At 36.3% G+C, this 23,170-nt stretch overlaps 1 protein-coding gene across 4 annotated transcripts in view; it reads left to right on the top strand.

Moving 5' to 3' along the window:
- LOC121867966 (protein GDAP2 homolog) overlaps positions 1 to 19,316 on the top strand; it is a 123,258-nt gene extending 103,942 nt beyond the window's left edge. For 2 of the 4 annotated variants that reach the window (XM_042368142.1, XM_042368141.1), the window contains 4 exons: positions 866 to 1,005; positions 11,782 to 11,887; positions 12,003 to 12,095; positions 17,833 to 19,316. In XM_042368142.1, coding sequence (XP_042224076.1) covers positions 866 to 1,005; positions 11,782 to 11,887; positions 12,003 to 12,095; positions 17,833 to 17,877 — 384 coding nt within the window. In that variant the 3' untranslated portion in view covers positions 17,878 to 19,316. Of the gene's footprint in view, positions 1 to 865; positions 1,006 to 11,781; positions 11,888 to 12,002; positions 12,096 to 14,520; positions 14,709 to 17,832 lie in introns of those variants that run through there. The other 2 variants (XM_042368139.1, XM_042368138.1) reach the window with 1 other exon arrangement.
- The last annotated feature ends 3,854 nt before the right edge of the window (positions 19,317 to 23,170 follow it).

Below are 23,170 nucleotides of genomic sequence, written 5' to 3'. Positions count from 1 at the left end.
AACTCTAACTTTAAAAATGGCTACCTCCATCAACAAGAGCCTCGGTGGGGACATGCGACGATGACCAGGCTGGCTACTATTTAGTGTAGGATCGTTTTTTTCTTTGTCAGTGTATGTGTGTGTGTCGTAGAGGTCAGGAACGTATCCCATTGAAACGCATGTTCAAGGCTCTTGATTTACGTTGATTCAATTTATATTAGGGTCTTCAGGAACGCAACCCTGTTGTGAGTCTGAGGATACCTGTATTGAGAAATCACTAAATGCAGACTGTACTCTTATTATGCAGCAGAATGTATTTATTCAAAGTTGCTTCTCCCTGATCCCCTTTCCTATGTAAAGCAATACAAATTTTGTATTGCTTTACTCCTTTTTTTTTATTCACTATTTAATTTTTCGTAGCACAAACTTCCAGACTCATTCCCTAACTTTGATAACTTTTGAGTCACCCACTATGGTAGTTATTTCATGAATACACATCCTTCTACTCTGACTATTGGAGGTTTCAAGGTGTAACATAATTAATAAAGTGCTCCTGTACTGTATTTCCAAATGTTCATACCGAATTATTGAAGTGAGGACATAATCACCATGTTCTCTGGCTAATACCTATATTATACATAACTTTCAGTAAAAATTTTACCAAGATTTTTCTGCTTTATGTAATCGAACTCAAATTATAAATTTAGATTGTAGCATGGTGCTCATTGTGTAATCAGTGTTGCAGGAAAATTTTTCAGGCTTTGGAAATTATCCTTTCTTTGATGAGTAATTGATGGATAAAAGGGCTTTGTATATATTAATTTTACTCCAATGTGCTGTGTGTATTTATAATGCTGGATATGACATAATTGGTATATATTTTCAGGCTCTATTATACCTAATCCACTTGCTGGACCCACTTGTGCGAGGAGACTATGTGGTCATCTACTTCCACACCATCACAGGGACAGAAAACCATCCATCCCTCTCCTGGATCAGACAGGTCTACGAAGTTCTTGAGTACAAGTGAGTTGGAATTTAGATTTTTGTGCTTAGCCTCCAAAATATGATTACCTTGATATCCCAAGTGATAATAAAGATCATTTGAACAGGATGCAACTTTAACCCATTTATTGGTGAGCAGAATCTTGTCCAGTTCAAACATTTGTGCTTTTGCAGGAGTAGGTGTGATTATGCCTGCCAGTGTCATCGAAAATGGTTTCTTTTGATTATTGAGCTGATGATAAACAAAGTAATAATAAATAATAAATTCTATATACAGTACAGTACTGTACAGTATAATAAAGTGTAAAAATAGATATGCATTCCATAACATGATTTTTGTGCATTATATGAGGTTTACCAATTTCCTGTGCACTTTCTATACTTTCTCCCTTTCTTAAAGTTTCTACTTCCCTGGTCATACCAAAGCACATGGAGCTCAAAGGAACAATAATATATTGATAGATAGTGCACAATATTAACCCTTAAAACCTGGGTGATGTTCCTCAGTGTTCACTAAGGCAACTCCGGGTACTACTTTTCATGCTGATTAAGGATCTTGGTTCAGAATTTAGTATTTGAGTAATTAATGTTGATCAATGACTTTTGAAATAATTAAAGGTATTTAGAATACTTAAAAAAGTCAATTAAGCTGTGCCCCTAAGTTTTAAATCACCTTTATATACATTTTCTTAAAAATATAGACTATACTGTATATCTTTACTATAATATAGTAAAGATAGTCTATAGCCTGTATTATATAAACACGTTAGTTTACACTTTCCTCCAAAATATCAATTTATGTAAAAAATACGCCTGACCAATACCTTATAGTTTTCCGCACTTGGGGTCATAAAAGGGATATTGTTTAAATTTAATATAAAGGTGACGTACCTCTACATTCACTAAGGCGACACCAGGTGATGTTTTTCTATGTTCACTAAGGCGACCCCGGGTGATGTTTCTCTACGTTCACTAAGGCGACACCAGGTGATGTTTCTCTACATTCACTAAGGCAACATCGGGTGATGTTTCTCTACATTCACTAAGGCGACACCAGGTGATCTTTCTCTACATTCACTAAGGCAACATCAGGTGATGTTTCTCTACATTCACTAAGGCGACACTGGGTGATCTTTCTCTACATTCACTAAGGCGACACCGGGTGATGTTTCTCTACATTCACTAAGGCAACATCGGGTGATGTTTCTCTACGTTCACTAAGGCGACACCAGGTGATCTTTCTCTACATTCACTAAGGCAACATCGGGTGATCTTTCTCTACATTCACTAAGGCAACATCGGGTGATGTTTTCACGCTCACTAAGGCTTACACCAGGTGATCTTTCTCTACATTCACTAAGGCAACATCGGGTGATCTTTCTACATCTTCACTAAGGCGACACCGGTGATGCTTCTACGCTCACTAAGGCTTACACCGCGATGTTTCTCTACATTCACTACATATGCACACCGGTGATGTTTCTCTACATTCACTAAGGCGACACCGGTGATGTTTTCTTCTACATTCACTAAGGCTTAATAATCACCGGGTGATGTTTCTACGCTCACCATACACCGGGTGATGTTTCTCTACATTCACTAAGGCTTAATTCGGTGATGCTCTTCACGCTCACTAAGGCGACACCGGGTGATGTTTCACATCTTACCAAGGCTTACACCGGTGATGTTTCTCTACATTCACTACAACATCGGGTGATGCTCTTCACGCTCACTAAGGCGACACCAGGTGATCTTTCTGCCATTCACTACATAAACATCAAGTGATCTTTCTCAGCATTCACTACAACACCGGTGATGTTTCTTCACGCTCACTAAGGCGACCCCGGGTGATGTTTCTCTACGTTCACTAAGGCGACCCCGACCCCGGGTGATTTTTCTCTATGTTCACTAAGGCGACCCCGGGTGATGTTTCTCTACGTTTACTAAGGCGACACTGGGTGATGTTTCTCTATGTTCACTAAGGCGACACCGGGTGATGTTTCTCTGTATTCACTAAGGCGACACCGGGTGATGTTTCTCTATGTTCACTAAGGCGACCCCGGGTGATGTTTCTCTGCGTTCACTAAGGCATGAGTGATGTTTCTCTACATTCACTAAGGCGACACTGGGTGATGTTTCTCTACGTTCACTAACGCGACCCCGGGTGATGTTTCTCTACATTCACTAAGGCGACCCCGGGTGATGTTTCTCCATGTTCACTAAGGCGACATCGGGTGATGTTTCTCTACATTCGCATAAGACATCACTGGCCGTTGCCCTTGTGGACTTCAGGAAGGCCTTTAACCTTGTTGATCACTGCACTGTTATCAACAAGGCTATTGCACTAGGGCTGCCCACCAATCTGGTCTCATGGCTCACTGATTTCTTGAGTGGACGTCACCAGGCAGTGAGGTATCAGGGCTTCGTCTCCACATTCCAACACCTCACCTGCGGTGTTCCCCAGGTGACCAAGATGGGACCACTGTGCTTCCTCATCCTGATCAACGACTCTCTATCGGACACTCCTCACAGGTGGAAGTACGTGGATGACTGCACTGTGGGGGTTTCAGTGGACAACACCGCACCAGACTACTCATCGCTACAAGGCACCCTGGACAGGGTACAGGCATGGACCACAGAGAACAAGGTCACCATCAACCACACCAAAACCGTAGTCGTGCACATCAATACCGCCACCACTCCAGTGCAAGCCCCAGCAGTCACAGTGGGTGCCCATCCTCTCCAGCTGGTGCAGTCTGCCAAACTCCTGGGTGTAACTATAGACAACAAACTTGACTGGAAGGCCCATGTAAATAACACAGTCAAGGCAGCCTCAGCACACTGAGTAATGATCCAACCAACGTGGAGCAAGGCCACCAGCCATTTCTCTCAACTCCACCCAACAACGTCAGCTAGAGAAGGTACAGAAAAGGGCCTGCAGAATCATGCTCGGAGCAGAATACTCTGGCTACACCAACGCTCTCTCCACCCTGGAAATGCCATCCCTCAGTGACCTCCACCACCAAGCACTGGAAAGGTTTGGCCGTGGACTACCGCACCACCCTCGCCATCGCCACCTCCTGCCACCTGCAGCCCCCCACCCAACTCGCGCAGTCCGCCACTACAACAAAATTCAGCCCATAAGAGCCCGCACCGATAGATATAAGAACAGCACCATCCCATCTATTGTTAAAATAATAAACAACTCCTGATTTATGTACTGCACAGCCCTGTAAATGTATTCAATGCATATTATATCATTATGTCTAAATTAAATGTAAGTCTGTATATTTTCAGCCACCGGCTGCAACTCTATTAATAAACCGTTTACAGTGACCCCTCGTTTAACGAACACCTCGGTTAACGTAATTTCGATTAACGAACTGCCTTCCATAAAGATCTTCAATTCGGTTAACGAAGTTCTTACAAACCGACCTCAACATGTTTTCGCTTGCACTGACCGGGCAACCAGCTTTAGTATCAGTCCGCCAATACATTAATCGGTTCTAGGGCTTAAATTCCTTACTATTTTAGTAAGTATCAAGAAGTTTATACTATTCAATAATTTTTAAAGTTTAATATTCAATTTTTTAGTCATTTTAACATTTATTGAACATAATTGAAGGTAAAGTGACTAGTTTAATGCGCGGCATCCAGCCTCTTAACACAGCAAACAGGAGTTAGTCTCTCTGTTTTCACTGGAGGTAACATCTTGCTTGAGACTCTCTTCAACTAAACGCTTTTTTTCTGTGTTTCCAAGCAAATTATTGGTCATTTTGAAATATATTTTATATACACAATATATAATGCAGTGCAGTGTTGATTTAAAGAAAATAAATCTTTTGAATTACACCAAGAGAGCTAAAATTTTATGGGTGAAATGGCTCCATGGGGTGACTTCTCTTCCACCCCAATGCCTTCTCTTCTTCCTTCTCCTCCACCCCCATTCTAAATCCCATCATCATCATCATCATCCAGGAGCCTTCTACATACACACCTCAAAGTAAGTGAACTTTTCTACCATTTTTGTTGAATTTAGGAAATTTTCTGTGAGCTGGAACCAATTACCCAAAAACCCATTGAAACATTGGTTTCGGTTAACGAACGACCTTCTGGAACGGATTGAGTTCGTTAACGGAGGGGTCACTGTATTATTGTTATTAAGGCGACCCCGGGTGATGTTTCTCTACATTCACAAAGGCGGCACCGGGTGATGTTTTTCTATGTTCACTAAGGCGACACCGGGTGATGTTTCTCTACATTCACTAAGGCGACACCGGGTGATGTTTCTCTATGTTCACTAAGGCGACCCCGGGTGATGTTTCTCTATGTTCACTAAGGCGACCCCGGCTGATGTTTCTTCATGTTCACTAAGGCGACGTTCTTCAAAGTTCTTAATTTTTGCAGCATATTTTTAATGTTCAGGTGGGACAATACACTTTGTATTGGATATTTGTTTAATTGGCAACTCAACTCACATGTAATCTTTGTCTCGAGACTTGTGCCTCGTGGTCAGGTATTCGCCTTCTATCCTTACACACTCGAACCATCCTCCGAGTCGACAGATGCAGTTCGGGCAGTCAACCAGCCTACTCACATGCAGTATAAGTGGCTGCTGTGACAGTATGTCAGGAGAGATTGCAGCCATGCAGTTATAGCCCGGTAACCCACCGCCTCATCACTTATGCTCTTTATTTTTCTTATTTTATAGTTTTATATTATATTTCCATATTTCTAAGCCACAGTAAGAGTACAGTGTATTGTAGTGATTTTTCCACAACTTTCATAGTTTCACTACAGTTGCTGGTAACAATATACCATATTTTTCGGCTTAAAAGACGCACTTTTTATGACAAAAATATACCTCGAAAATTACCATGCGTCTTCCAGGATGCTAGTCGATGAGTTGTAGCAGAGGTTTTGAAATCAGCCCCTTACAAAGACTGTTACCTCATTACAGTACTTAACAATTACAAGTATTCTCTATACAGTACTATAAAACTATTGATTTAACTAATATTGTTGATATATTGCAAAAAAAAAAAAATAACCTTGCTGCTGTGTGGTTTGTTTACTGATGGCAGTGGTGCGGCAGTGCCATCTATTGAGGAATTGCTAAAGGTTGTCTGCTGGTCTCAAATGCAGGAATGTTTGTTTCTTTATATGTAGGCTCTCATATTTGGATACCCATTTAGACTGTAAAAACCCCACAAAATTAAAATTTTCCAAATTTAAATACAACTTAGTCATCCAAGTAAAAACACACACACTGTAGTGGATTTCTCCCCTACAAACGCTGTTTGTCGCCGAGTACCCGACCCCACGAATTCCCCAGTGTATGCCTCGTGGTCTAGGTCAACCAGCGCCGCCCACGGAGCGGGGATCAACTACTAAGCCACGCCTACCCCCGCTATTTAAGACCTGACCTCATGGTGACCTGCCTCTTCTTCAAGCTACAGCCGCAGCAAGCTACACCTCCTCCTCCGCCGCTGCCTGGCGGCCCTCGCTCCCGCCGGCGAGCATAGCGACCCACAAGCTGTCCTTCTCTGAGCATCCTCACCAACCAGCTCTCTCTACATCACGCTTGTAACCACGCTGCCACTTTCCAGCACCAAGCTGTATTGTACATCCAATTCAACATGTATACAGAGAGCACATTGTGAGTTTCCTTTCTCCATCCCATCCTGAGTGTGAACCCAAACTACCGTAACCCACAACACAACAACATTGGCTGTCGTTATGTTTTCAACTTTATTACCACTGGTGGGTAGATATTTTTGTTAATTCAGAAACATCAAATAAAATATATATGAACAGTAAATAAGTGTTGCTTTCATATTCTTATGTAGAGTAATGATGATGTGTTTACACATGTGCGCACTTACATATGTGATCTCTCTTTTTTTTTACCCTTAATGGTTAGCTACTTCCATTGTTCCATTTATTAACATTAAATAACATTACTTAAAACAACCATACTAATTTTACTACAGCTACAACCAGGGTCTTATTTTCTTCAGTTTTATATGTAGAACGAATCAGTCAGTGGTTTTGTAAATAACAAAAACAATGGCGTGTTTTAATATTTTTCGTATTATTAATGAATTGTATTGTTCAATTTGCACACATAAACAATAATTCAATCAAAAAGAAATTCAGAAACATTAATTAAAACATATATGAACAGTAAATAAGTGTTGCTTTCATATTCTTATGTAGAGTAATGATGATATGTTTACACATGTGCTCACTTACATACACGACCTCACTTTTTTTTTACCCTTAATTGTTAGCTACTTCCATTGTTCCATATATTAACATTAAATAACATTACTTAAAACAATCATATTAATTTTTCTACATTAATTTTAATACAGCTACAATGGAGGACTTATTTTCTTCAGTTTTATAATTATGTAGAACCAATAAGTCACTGGTTTTGCAAAAAACTAGTTGTTTTTTTACTTATGTTTTGTTTTTAAATAAAGATTTTTTTTTTTTTATATATAGACGTTGATATACATGTTTACATTTGCTTACCTTCTACTGTTGGAAAATATTTCCCATCGTTGTCATACCGACAAAAACAAGAGAAAGAATGTAAACACTACAGCCCCTAAGATGTGGAGGTGACCAGGTGTATAAAATGAGTGCTGTATTAAAGATTTCACCTTCTTATAGATTTTTTTTTAAATTGATGAAAATGACGACTTATAAGCAGTTCTAAGTGATGATATTCAAAGAGGTGTGTGTACTTGTGCCAAAAGGGCTGTATATCAAGCAACGGTTACACTGGTGTAGGTATTAGGCAGCTAATGTACCAAACAAGGAGGCACTACCGTCTGGGAAGATATTGGAAGCATAATGTATTGTCTAATGGTAGACCCTGCTGCTATGAGACCAAGCCCCAGGTTCATGATCTGACTTTCTGCAGGGTCTCAATGGTTTCTCTTACTTTGACAACACAACATACATACAGGTATATTGTTTCTCACTCTTGATATTTTTTTAATTTTTGTATTTATTATTAATATTATTATTATTATTATTATTATTATTATTATTATTATTACTACTACTACTACTACTACTACTACTACTACTACTACTACTACTACTACTACAGGTTGACCATCAAAAATCCGGCAATCGATAAACCAGAACCTTCAGTTTTCCGGCATGGATTTCTGAGCGCATTTTCAAATATTTCTTTGTTTATTTAATGAATATATATGTTTTAGCTCATAAAATTCATACAAATTACCCGGCCAGAATATAATTTACATTGCTGGAATTCTTACAATTTGATGATCATTTTGAATATAAACATCATAGATTTTGCATCAGACATACAAATTTTAGATATAATGTTTACTCTGAGTAAATATGTTATCTTTTGTGCAAAATATATGACATTTATATTCAAAATATTCCTGGTCTTACAAGGAATCCAGCAATGTCAATTATATTATCCTAACTTTAGTCTGAGGTATTATTTATTACTAAAAAGGTAAATAGTCTGGTTTTCCCACACATTTATCTGGGAGGGAGGGACCGTCCGACCATCTGGCACGGTGTGAAGAATATTTTTTTTTTATTATTAACTGAAGATATTTCTTTTAGCTCATAAAATTCATACAAATTACCTGGCCAGAATATAATTTACATAGCTGGAATTCTTACAATTTGATGATCATTTTGAATATAAACATCATGTATTTTGCATTAGACATACAAATTTTTAGATATAATGTTTACTCTGAGTAAATATGTTATCTTTTGTGCAAAATATATGACATTTATATTCAAAATATTCCTGGTCTTACAAGGAATCCAGCAATGTCAATTATATTATCCTAACTTAAATGTTTAATTTTCTTTGTTTAAAGGACTGTACAGGTAGTCATTTTCTGTTAAACTTATACAGCAAATATAACCATCAGTTTTCCGGCATTTTTGAAAATCCGGCACTCCTCAGGTCCCGAGGTTGCCGGATTTTTGATAGTCAACCTGTATTATTATTATTATTATTATTATTATTATTATTACTATTATTATTATTATTACTATTATTACATTTTCGCCCCCTAGGCCCCAATGTGGGTCAGTGACCTGTGCCCAGGTGGGCTAAAACCCGTAATTTTTTTTTTTTTAGAATTTCATTTCCAAAATCAGGGTGCGTCTTCCACGATGCAGCGTCTTCCAAGCCGAAAAATACGGTACTAGGTGGCTGGGCTGGCGAGTTGACCATGTGGTTTATAGCCAAGGCCTTGACCATAATCGCCTCCACACACACACACCCATGCTCTTCATTTTCTTGTCTATATATATAAAACAAAAAAGTATGTCTGTGTGTGTGTGTGTGTGTGTGTGTGTGTGTGTGTGTTTGTGTTTGTTTGTTTGTGTGTATGTGTGTCCGCACGAGAATCTCGGAAACTACTTTACTGATCTGTAGTGATGATGGATGGTGTTATATGTAGTGATGATGATGGATGGTGTTATATGTAGTGATGATGATGGATGGTGTTATATGTAGTGATGATGGATGATGTTATATGTAATGATGATGGATGTTATTATATGTAGTGATGATGGGTGGTGTTATATGTAGTGATGATGGATGGTGTTATATGTAGTGATGATAGGTGGTGTTATATGTAGTGATGATGGATGGTGTTATATGTAGTGATGATGGATGGTGTTATATGTAGTGATGATGGATGATGTTATATGTAGTGATGATTAGACAGTAAAATAATATCAGTTTAATGCTAAAAAAATGTACTTTGCTGTACCGTTGCAGTGAAAAACATGGTGGAACTTACATACACCGTTAATGAACTATTGATGGAAGAAGAAGTTTTGGGGACTGAACAGTGAGACAATGTGGAGCCTCACGGAAGATGGCGTCCTACCGTGGCCTAGCGGATGTGCCGCCCGAAGCGGACAGTCGGTCACAGGAAACAGATCAGGAAAGGGAATCCCGTCTCAATGCTAACAGAAAGCGAACAGCAGACAATCGGTCACAGGAAACAGATCAGGAAAGGGAATCCCGTCTTAATGCTCAGAGAGAGCGAACAGCGGACCGTCGGTCACAGGAAACAGATTAGGAAAGGGAATCCCGTCTTAATGCTAACAGAAAGCGGACAGTCGGTCACAGGAAACAGATCAGGAAAGAGAATCCCGTCTTAATGCTCAGAGAGAGCGAACAGCGGACCGTCGGTCACAGGAAACAGATTAGGAAAGGGAATCCCGTTTTAATGCTGACAGATAGCAAACAGCAGAAAGGCCTTCTCTAGAAAATGATCAAGCGCATGAAATTCGTTTGAATGCTAATAGACAGAGAGCTGCGGGATCCAGAATTCTAAGAAAGAATACATGGTGGCATCCACTTATAAGAGCAGCATTTAACTATGACAATGAGATAGAATATGAAAAGTATCCCTCTGTTGTCATTGGCAACATGGATAAGAAATGTGAACACTGCAGTGCAAAGAAGTTTAAGGAGAATCTGCTGGACTGTGCTGCTCTCATGGGAAAGTACGACTGCCAAATTTGGAAAAACCACCACAACCATTGAAGACTCTCATGCTGGGAACAACACCAGAGTCAAAACACTTTTTGGAAAATATACTGAAGTACAATTCATGCTTCCAGATGACATCCTTTGGAGCTACAAGAGTAGTTCGAGCACGGATACATACCAACATTCAAAGTCCAGGGTCAAGTCTATCACAAAGCAGGATCCCTCTTACCACTGGAAGATGAGCAGGCAAAGTTTCTCCAAATCTACTTCATGGGAGATCATGAAAAGCAGACTACTATCAGGTGTGGCAATATTCAAGGTGTCAGACATGACATTGTCGTATCTATCCAAGAAATGCTGCATGAGCGCAACACGTATGTACAGTCATTTAAAAATGCCCTGGAAAACATGCCTTCTGACGAGTACAAAGTCAGGATCAAAGCAGACACAATCCCTCGGGGAGAACATGAAAGAAGATTCAATGCTCCTAAAGTTGATGAAGTAGCCATCCTGATTGTCGGTCAAGAATTTGAGAAACGAGACATCATACTCAAAATGAGAGACGAGTAGCTCACAAGAAGAGCATGATGCCACATGTACTGGAAGCTACAATACTGACAGGAAAAGCTAAAGGAGAGGACGTTTTTATACCAAGGATACCTCTCATCACCACTGACTGCCATTTGAGTTCAAGCGACTTCAGTTCCCGGTTAAAGTGAACTTTGCCATGACCATCTACAAAAGCCAGGGACAGTCCCTAAAGATGGTTGGCCTAAACCTGGTGTTTCCTTGCTTCTCTCATGAACAGTTCTATGTTGGATGCTCCAGAGTGGGAACTGGCAAAAATCTGTACATACTTACTAATGGCAAAACCAAAAATGTGGTCTACCTTAATGCACTACAGTGAGACAATGTGTAGCCTCCCGGAAGGTGGCATCCTCCCATTGCCTAGCGAAAGAGCAGCGATTCCGCTAGTATTATACTATATTTCATTTATTTGTAAGCCACATTAGAGTATTGTCATGATTTTTCAACAACATACCCATGCTCTTAATTTTCTAATTTTATAGTTTTATATTTTCTTTATTTCTAAGCCACATCATTTATAGAGTGGAATAAGTGTTATTTAAAAAGCATTTTTTGAGGGGGGGGGTGGGGGGAAGTATGCCCGGTGGGTCTTACGTCGCCTGGGCTTTAAGGGTAAACTACCATGAATCCATTATAGCTCTTGCATAGTTTTCTCCGGTAACTTAATTTTTCATATTTCACAGGTACAAGAAACACCTAAAAGCATTTTACATCGTTCACCCCACCTTGTGGACCAAGATAATGACCTGGTGGTTTACAACTTTTATGGCACCACAGATAAAGCACAAGGTTGTTAACTTTTCTGTCATCACTTTCCAATATAAAAACCATTTTAAATATTATGAATTATAATATTTTTGTTGTTGGTTTTTGATACAGTATTGATGATCCCATTTCTCCCTAGGTTCACTCAGTACCAGGTGTGGAATACTTGTATGACATTATTGACCCAGATCAGCTAGAAATACCAGCCTACATCACCGAACATGACATGACGGTATGTAATTTCATCTTCATAGTGTTTGTATGTCTATAAAGAACATATTCTCCTTTGTTGTTTGTCTCACCATGTAGGTAATTGCTCAAATTATGGTGCATAAACAATTTCTTTAACTTTTAGATCCAATAATGAATTTGGGGGGGGTCTCCAGTCCCTTACCTTATGGAGTATCTATGTAATCTAATTTTGTGAATGTGTAAAATAAAAACTTATCTTGCAGTAGCCATTTCCAATAAATGCTGTCAATGACACTATTTTTTATCTTATGATCCCAGTATGAATAAAATTCTTCCTTAGCCCAAAGAAGACCTGTCCCATATAGTAAAACCCCTATAATTTGTACTACTCAAATTCAAAATCACTCATAATTCATATTGTTTTGCTGTTACAAAATATATACTGTACAGTATTACAAATTTTTAAATATGAGAGATATTTCAAAATATTATGATATACAGTGGTCCCTCGATTAACGAACGGTTCAATTAACAAAATTTCAGTTTACGAATTAGCTCCCATAAGGATTTTCAGTTCCGTTGAAGAAAAAACTTCGATTAACGACAGCCTTACGAAAAACACGCTTTGTTGTGCGCATCAGCTTATCAGCTAGTCCGCCAATACAGTAATTGGTTCTATGTTTACATTTGTTTCCAGTGGAGTAAATATCAAGAAAGTTGTGCTCTTGAATATTTTTGTATTTTTTATACGTATTAAAATTATTGGTCGGTCATTCTGAAATTTAGTTAACATGTTGATAATATATATACAGTACAGGGAACAGTTTTTGTGTGCCCTTCAGCTGATCGAATCACCCACCTACGTTTCTCAGTTTAACTTTGTTTACAGTGGAGAGAACATCGAGTTTGTTGGTCTCTTGAATATTTTTGCATATTTCATTAAAATTATTGGTCATTCTGAAATTTAGTAAACATATTGATAATATACAGTGCAGAAATTTTATGAAACACAAAGAAGGCATTAGAACCAATGCTATTTGTAAAGAATATGACATGTCATCATTGACTGCCTCAACAATCAGCTGTTCGATATGTTAACAAAGCTGCCGGGAATATTACATACACCCCTCAAAGTAAGTTAAAATTCAGTATTCTATTGTTTTTTTATTTATTATTGTACAATATACTGTATAGTGCAGTGTTGTATTTAGTTTATATTTAATGCTTTTTTAATTTTATTACCGGTATACAGTAGTACCCCGATTTACGCGGTCAATTGAACCCACAGGGTACCGCGTAAAGTGAACAACAGAACATATGGGATTAATTCCAATAGAGACTGGCCCGACCCCCAAACTCCACTTTTTCCGACACAATACCTATGTTGTAGTAAAAATAACATCTAAATTTTATGATGGTATGCTCACACAATTAATATTTAAGAGAAATACAGTCGCCAGGTTATGTCCATTCAAATAATGGACTCAAATCCCCCCCCCTCTTCCCAGCTCACTGGCCCCTACCTCTCTGAGAAATGATTGGGTGAAACACTAGATTTTAACGTTTAGTAATAAATAATACCTCAGACTAAAGTTAGGATAATATAATTGACATTTCTGGATTCCTTGCAGGTCAGGGAATATTTTGAATGTAAACGTCATATATTTTGCACAAAAGATAAAATACTTGCTTTGTGTAAACCAAATTATTACATTAGATCTAATATTTGTATGTCTAATGCAAAATCCATGATGTTTATATTCAAAATGATCATCATATTGTAAGAATTCCAGCAATGTAAATTATATTCTGGCCGGGTAATTTGTATGAATTTTATGAGCTAAATAAAAACAAAAATAAAAAAAATTATACTTCTCGCATATATGAGTAGATGCACCGCGGAAAGTGAAAAACTGGTTCTGGCAAGGTACCGCGTAAATGAGAAATCGCGGAAAGTGAAACCGTGTAAAGCGGGGTAATACTGTACAGTATTTTGTATGTACAATATACTTTTTCTGTGAGTTGGAACCAATTACCCAATATCCCATTGAATTAATAGATTCAGTTAACGAAATTTTCGGTTAACAACCGACTTGGGAACCAATTGTGTTTGTTAATCGAGGGACCACTATACCTGTATATACAGCATTACATTTTTTGTAATATTTGATAATTTTTGGATTATGAGAGATAATTTATGACGCTTATGTCGGATCTTATTAAAAATTTGGACTCTGTTAAATTTTGTTGACAAATTTGTCACCAGTACAGTTTTTTATGCTGATTCTAAGTATGCATCTTATTTTTTGCAGAAATAAATATTGAACATTTTATTGGTGTTTGTTTGCAGGAGCAGTGTCTGTTTTTGCTGTTGAATGAAAATGAGTGATAACCTAAAATCATTGTTACCTAACCTTAACCTATACTTTACCCAACCTAACACTCAAAAAAATTAATCGTTGTAGAATGCTGTCAAGTGCAGAAACAACAAACAAGCCTGTACTCATCGCCAAATGTGGGATGGGTACCTGTGTGAGTTTATGTGGTGCCAGCGTCACAAAGGGCAAAATTTGTACAAGCTTATGTTAAACATGATTGATCAGGACTTATGATTCATAGACCTGTAAGTCACAAATAAAACATTTCCGCAAAACATGAGTTTCACATTTAAAATCGGCATGAAAAACTGTATCTTTAGCGCAAGTTTAAAAAATTTGGAACACAGTCCAAGTTCTTAATAAGACCCCATATGTCACCATGTGTCCATGGGAGGCAACTACCCACCACGGTGTAAACAGGTACTCTACAAGTCACATGTGTCGGTCACGGTCAGTTCACATTGGTCACTCGTGGAGTGCATATGTATGGTCTACCACGTAAGCTTTTTCCGTCATTGCCCAGTGTTTGAGCCAATATGTATGATGACCCTAAATCTAGTACAGTACTGTACTTAGAAATGTTTACATTTTGATTGGGACAGATTACAAAAAAGTACCATTGTTTTTTCCTCAGGTGTGTCTCATAATTCATAAAATCTCATAATTTGTAAGAGTTAGAGCTCCTATGATTTTGAATTCTGGGGGTTTACTGTAATGACGCTGACTTGTGATTTAACTATTATAATCCAAGAAAATCCCATCATGTCTGACCTGTTGATCTCCATGTAAATAGATCTTCCTTACACCTAAGATGGTCCCACTCATTTCATTTGGTTATTATGCAAGATACAGAACGTTGATAATACACTGGAAACCATCCTTAAATAAGGTCCTAACGTGACATTAACTTTTGACTTCTTAACCCCAAAAGGAAAAGAGTTTTTACAATCACCAAACAGGACACAGCCCTCATGTTACATGTGTTACTTTCAAACATTCTGGACAAAAGACTGTACAGATCTTCATACACATATTGGATACCGTATATCTCGGCCTACAAGGCGATGGGGTGTATAAGACGGCCCTCAAAATTTCCATTTAAAAAGTAGCTTTTGAACTTACCTTTGGGAGCTTACTGACCCAGTAGTCCTTTACCAACCATCCCATTGACCAGTGCTGTTTACACATCCTTGGTTTTTTTAAATAAGGCCAATTCACTTCAAGTAATGGCATCAAATGTTAGAGGTTGGTGTAGTGTAAACACTAGTGACTCACTTAAAAGTCTGTTATTTAACTTGAACTAATGTCGGTGTAGAATACAATTGTTTCATTTACTTGAAATGGATTTACCGATTTATTTGTTTATTTATTTATTTATAACATACTGTAATATATTAAACACACTGCAAGTATTTTCTTTAATTTATAAGCTTGCTTCAACCAGCTACAGTATTCTAATTCAATAGTGTTTCATTAGGATTTGAGTGAAAAAGATTACTGTACATACTTATTACATACATTTATTACACAAATATATATATATATATATATATATATATATATATATATATATATATATATATATATATATATATATATATATATATATATATATATATATATATATATATATATATATATATATATATATATATATATAATCACAGTCATGTACTGAATATTCTATGTAAAAAATATAAATTTTAAATGAATTATTTCTAGTGTGGTCGACTTCCTACACAAAGACAGGCTATAAATAGCCGTCTTATCTCCACCTCCTTCCTTCCCCCTCCATCCCTCTGTTCTCAGAGAGGTCTTGGTATTAACTTATGTTTGTTTATTTTCATTGTTTGTCTAATTTATCATGTTGTATCAAAATAATATTACTAAAAGTTTTAGGCAGCTACCAAACAGGGAGATTCTGCTGCCTGGGAAGATATTGGAAGCACAATGTACAGTATTGTCTAATGGTAGACCCTACTACCATATGGCATCACGAAAATTGTGACCAGGTCTTAGGTTGCTGATCTATCTTTCTGCCTCATTTACACACAATTGCAGAGTTTCAATTGTTTCTCTTCCTTTGACAACACAACATACATACAATATGATGTTTCTCACCCCTGATTTTTTTTCCATTTATTTATGGTTGGTTATTTAAAATAATGCTAATTCACTGCAAGTATTGGCATCAAATTTTACCGGCTGGTGTACACTAGTGACTCACTTAAGCATCAGTTATTTAACTGGAACTAATGTTGGTGTGAGTAAAATATTTCCATTTACTTGAAACAGATTTGCCAATTTATTTGTTTATTTATTTATTTATAATATACTGTAATACATTAAACACACTGCAAGTATTTTCTTTAATTTATATACTTGTTTCGCAAAAAAGGGAGGCTACCATTATACCTGGTAGGTGAAGTTGACCAGACATTTATGGTGATCATTAAGGACCAAACTCCGAATCCATGACTTGACTTCTGTTCATCATTCTCATCCTAAATTTACCACTGTCGGTAGTTTCAAGAATTAACGCAGTCATTTAATGAATATTCTTTGTAAAAAAAATAAAATTTAAATTAATTATTTATAGGAGATAAGTATTATGATCAGTAAATATACAGGTATGCATTACTGACCACCTCCGAACACAAGGACGGCTAAAAATAGCCACAGGCGGTCACAGTCAAGGTCACTTTCCCTTTCTTGTCACTGGCAAATGGGGGTGGGGGGGGATGATAATAGCAGCTGTGTTTATTACGGTGTGTTAGACTGGTTTATAATTCATTTTTATTATTTTAATGTACCGGTAATCTTCATTTTAATCCAGCTTCCCAGCTAAACCGCAATATTTAAGAGGTAAGAATTTTATCGCTGGTGCTTAAGACAACCCCTTAACTTTGGGCTGATTTTTTTTTTTTTTTTTTCAAATTCCATCTTGTAGGCCGAGATATACGGTAGGTGGTATTTTATAGTTCAGAATTGGATGGTAGAAGACAAACAGGAGTGTGATGGATGCACTAGAAGAGATGGGAATGGATGTCCAGGAAGCAACAGCATTTATGATTGAGCATAGTAGTGAATGATTTTTGGGGAGGGACATGGCGTGATGGGTGAGTCTGGCTTCTGTAAAGTAACAAGGTTGAACAGAACCAGGGTCTGATTGTGGAAGGGAAGCACCATAGCAGTACTCATTAATTATGGCACCGGTAGTAAGAAGGAAAGAATGACTATGAATGAAAGGAAAATGAAAATGTAGGTGTGGTTGCTAGTTTTCACACACCCTGTAATAAATGTAAAAGGATTTGAAAGACTAAATACAGTACAGTATATGTATATACTGTACATATGATTATTAGTGTAAACATCTGTACATTGTTGGTTTTGCTACAGATCAATGGGATTCGCTACTACAGGCCTGGATCTGCATCATCTTGAAGAGCTTTAATAACCAAGCAGACATGAATACTGTATTATCTTTGCAAGGTTAAGAGAATTCAGGAAGAGTAATGCAGATAATTGTATTATTCATTTTTTTCTTTGATGACTGAAGAACTGTTAGGAATGATTCATAGTTAGTGACAGTTGAATTTTGATTTATTCAACTCAACAGCAATACTGTACTAAAGAGGTATGTCTCATCATGCTGAGCTTGAAAATAACCCTAATTTACCATATCCTATTCTCTAGGTATTGCCATACCTTCCTTAAGTTGTGGCCTTATTTTCAAAAGTTAGAATGTTGTAAGATCTCAAGCAAGAGTGTTTACAAACCTGGGCATTCATCTGAAATAGCATATAAGTCTTGGGATAATGAGTTACAATCAAAAAGGGAATATCTGACATATGAATTACCTCAAAATTCTCCCTTTCGTAAATATGGCTACACAAAATGTTACAGGAAGATCTAATGCTCAATATCTCTGTAGAAATAATTTCTGTCTTGTTCTTTGTACTTCCCAAGTAATATTACTGCTTTGTTCAGGATGTACACACCAGAACAATCAGACAAAACATCAGAATTTGGATGTAAATGAACATATCTTGGTAGATGCTGTGATTTTATTTTCTGCTACTCCATAATGGGGGTCACGGCCTCAAGTACTGCAAGCATATTTACTGATACAAGGTTCACTTGCAAGGCATTTTATTGTGCAGTTCAGCTGACAATGTCTTAATAGTTTTTAGAGTTATTTATGAAAGCATTTCATCAATCAAGGTAATAGTTTTTCCTATATCTATACAGTACGTAGTTATGTTTTTAGACTGCACTGTACAAAAGGATATTTCAACGCTGATTGCAGCTTCAATAGGCACGGAGGTATACTATTACAATTATTCTTTTTAAGAAGGGCTTACCGTATATGTTGAAATCTTTTGGTATGCTGGATATAAAGGCCTAGTTTAGTAAATTGGAGAAATAATTCTAATAATTATACTGAACCACAAATTTAATGACTGTGCTTGAGTTGGTTCTTGGGTTAGTAAAATAACAGCTGTAAGGAACTTAAAATGTATATCAAGGAGCAGGTAAGTTGAGATACTGAATTAGATTTCAAGGAATTTTCCTGATTCTTGTACAGTAGTATATTATAATGGATTGATTTTTTTTTAAGCCAGGACAAATAAAATGTCATACTTGAAGGAGATTTGCAGGTTATATGTGGTTATTTTTACCTCTTTATATACTTGCTGTGCCAAACTGTTAAGGCTATTGTTATTACACAGAAGCATTATGTTAGAAATGAGAAAATATTCACTGTACATAATTCCAGGGAAAATATCATGACTAGAATATTCAGTAATTTTTTAAGCACACAAATTGAAGATTGTCCTTACTAAAGTTACAAGAGTAAAAGTTTAAAACGAATAAAAAAACAAAAACATACAGTATACAGTAGAAGTCCCAAAATCCGGACTGCTTGGGGATTGGGTCAGTCCGGATTTTCGGATTTTCCGGATTCTCAGGCAGTACTTTTAAAATTCAAATTTAAGGAGGAATAAAGAAGAGATGAACAGGTACATTTTGATAGTTTATTCATTAGCAAATATAGCATGCTTCATTTCTCAAAACGAGCAGTTTTAGAGAAAAAGCTGTGAATTCTATTATTTTATTCTTTGCCTTTTTTATATCATAAAATGTAGACTTTCCAATGTCGAATGTTTCCATTAGATCAGTATTGCTCACACCACTTTCTAGTTTCTTAATTATTTCAAGTTTGTCACTCAGTTTCAACGTGTTTTTCTTCCTCTTCACACAACAAAGTTTATCTACTTTAGGAGCCATTATTATGGGCTTGTACAGTACTCTGTAAATGGAAAGAGTAGGACTCAAAATTACATACGTTGTCACAGTTTGATTGCTCGTTTTAAAGTGGCGACTGCGTGGTCGCTTGTCACTGTGCAGCTGTGGCGCTCATGCATGCACACATACACACAAAAGCCAGCTTAAAAAAAAAAAAAAATTGAGTTTTCGAAAAGTCCGGATTCTCGGGTGGTCCGGATTTCTGGCATCCGGATTTTTGGACTTTTACTGTATTAAACTGAGTGGGTCAACCTATTCAAGTGCCAGATTGGATATATTGAACTGATAAGTTTTCATATTTTATCCTCCTTTTTATGAACCTCTACCTTAATAACACTTCCATTGGAATGTTTTAACATGATTGTATTGTCATTATTTGAAATCATGGAATTTCTAAACTTAGGTTAGAACGATGTGGTTTTGTGCCAGATTTTCCATCACTGTCTTAAGACTCCCTAATTGACAGTTTGAGTTATAATAAACATTTTGATCCTTCAAAAAAAGTATAAACATTGGATTAAACTAAAACAAAAATTAAGAAGCATTCCAGTTATGATTTTCTTTGGTTAGTAACAGTTGAGGTGTATATAATATAACACTAGTTGATTTCACAACAGTTGATTAAAAGAGCTAAGGGAACACATGTTCTCTATGTATAATGTTACCAAGTACCCTATATCATAAGTGCCCTGTTTTGAAATGTTTGTATCTTATCAGTGATTGATGTTGAGGCATTTGTTTCAGAATACTAGTGAAAATTTGGTTGTTTTGGTGGGAGTGCTTTGGCTCTTGGTTCTACAGTTGAGCGCCATAGCTAACGTTCTTGTAAACTATGAATATTCTATGCCAATGGCAGAAAACAAGAAATATAAAGATGAAGGCATGCATCTTGCAGTAATTAATGAGCTTCTACAAGGATTTCACTTATATGTTATAGATAATTAATTATATTTTCTGAAATACATACTGTACTGTATTGTACATAAGTTTTATAGATTACATTTTACAGTATAAGAAAGCAGTGAATATAATAATTTTTTACTCATCTGAATTTAAACATTTGTTTGAATAGTTTTTTGAAGTTGCAAACATAAACATTGTTGATGAAATTGTGAAAATAATTGTGCACTTAACATGAATTTTTGTAATTTACAACTAGCAGTCATGTAAGCACACTTAATCAATGTTCCATTGCATATCATTCAATGTGCAGGTACTTTTTTGCCTGTAGGATCTATTTCCTTCATTTTTCATAATCCTCCAATTTTGAAATGGTAAATGCATTTCAAAAATAAGAAATTTGTTTGAAAGATAAACTGTAGTTGTATTATATTTTCTGGTTTTCTAACCCCATTGGTTGGATACAAACCTCATAAGTTGTATATACTGTGGTTGACAAGTGTCTTAGAATAATCTTGTAATTGGACAAAAAATTTTGCATCTACAGTATATTATTTTTGTCTTATTAGCTTGCATGCAGTTTAACTTCTGACAATTAATTTATGAAATAATTATTCTAATTAAAGGATTTTTATTAAACAAAGCAATATAGTACTGTATTGTGGAAAACATTCGTCAAATTCACATTTAATGGTCTAGCTCTTTCTCGAAAAGTCTTGGACCGATGTTAAGAAAATACCGTAAATATCTTTAAAATTCAAGACAAAAATCTGACTTTGGAATCCTCGATTCCTTGTATGAACTTTTGTTGGAGGTAAGAAGTTCTGTACTAGTTTATCTGTTATAGGAAGCATACGAGCCTTACTCTGTCATTTTATACTAACTACAGTTGATGCTGTCAGAATGTTTTGAATATTTCCTGTTGTTTATAGCCATTCAAAGTAATTTTTTATTACTTTGAGTAGGAGTTAATGAAAGCCTTACATGTTTAACAACAAAAATTCACTTTTAGACTTACTTGCGAGAGGTGTTCATTACCTCCTGCTGTGCCACAGGTTATGGGAGTGAGCAGAATCCTCCATGGAGGATCTAGAGACAAGTTTTATTTTGTGATAATAGTGCCATGAAAATATCTTACTTATACATACTGTAGCTATAGTCATTATGGAAACTTTATACAGTATCATATTTGTTTTGTATGGCCATAGTTCAGTTGAAATACTTTGTAGTTAAGGAAGATTGCTAGGCTCTTTTGTTATATTTGATAACATAGTTATAGATTTTATACTTGTTGAATAGTAATACTTTATTGTTTATTATGTTAGATTTAAAAAATATTTAATGTTAAATCATATAATATTTATGGTAAAGGTATTGATAATGTATAATAGTTTAATTTCAATCAGAGTACTTACGGTAAATATGCAATTTAACGTTAATTGTCCCTACATAGTCAATAATGTTAATTTTCTGGACCATTCTATTCATACAGAATGAAAAAGTATCAGCTTTAGCAAAGGAAAAAAATAATAATTCTTTGTGCCATGCAATGATTCAGCTGTGCTGCTTGTTTTCATCACTTGTTGATGAACCAAGATTGTTTTAAAAATATATACTTGTGATAATGCTGTATCCAATCAACATCAGAAGTTTGCTTGTCATCCTGTGCTAGTACATAATGCAGCAGGCAGTTTTGTGTATTGTAAGAACAGTTGTTGTCCAAGGCATTTGTTGTGGCATGAGTACCCCTTGACAGGTAAGAGGATTGGTACCAGAAAAGTTGTATTTTTGTAGTTGCTGCAGTCTTTTGAATATTTCTTCTTAGCCTTGGTGTGTATAAGATATAAGGTAACAGAGTAACTGGACAAAGAGTATAACCTAGGCAGCTATATATAGGTACTTCCCATTCATGGTAGTGTCCAGTTAACTCTACGATTACTACATTCACAAGGAATCTAAATTATTGAATATTATTTTAGATGTCAACAGTCATGATATTATAAAACATTACCTTGACATGAGTCTTTTGTGAATGTATTCTGGAGGAAGAGTGAAATTTGATGCATTATACCGTGTAGCAATATAAAATAAATTTATTTGCATGGTTGACAAAGATTATTTTTCTTCTTTACTACAGGTATAAGGGAAAAATATGTACTGTGTGTGTGTCAAAACTCTTCCTCCGTCTGATATAACCATATTATTAGTAGAACAGTTTTGGTGTGCCATAGTCTAGTTGTAGTTATAATAGGCCAAAGATATTTTTACTCTGTTCATGTAGTTATATTCATTTGAGTCTTTGCTGTACAAACATGATTTAGCTATTCTATAAACTCAAAATTTTGGCCTATAATTTATTTATGGTTTTACCAATTTTGTATTCTTAATAACAAAGAAATCTTAGGATAATCTCTTATAATGATGCCCATAAATAATTTGGACAACACTTCTTAAATGTTGCCTATAGCAAGTACGTACCTCTTCTCAAGGTGGAAACCTGGAAGGCACATTAGTGTATGAGGGTTTC

The sequence above is a fragment of the Homarus americanus genome, unplaced genomic scaffold (assembly GCF_018991925.1).
Source record: "Homarus americanus isolate GMGI-L3 unplaced genomic scaffold, GMGI_Hamer_2.0 scaffold37032, whole genome shotgun sequence".
NCBI classification, from domain to species: Eukaryota; Metazoa; Arthropoda; class Malacostraca; order Decapoda; family Nephropidae; genus Homarus; species Homarus americanus.
The sequence above is the reverse complement of the archived record's forward strand: the minus strand, read 5'-3'. Positions and strand labels throughout refer to the sequence as shown.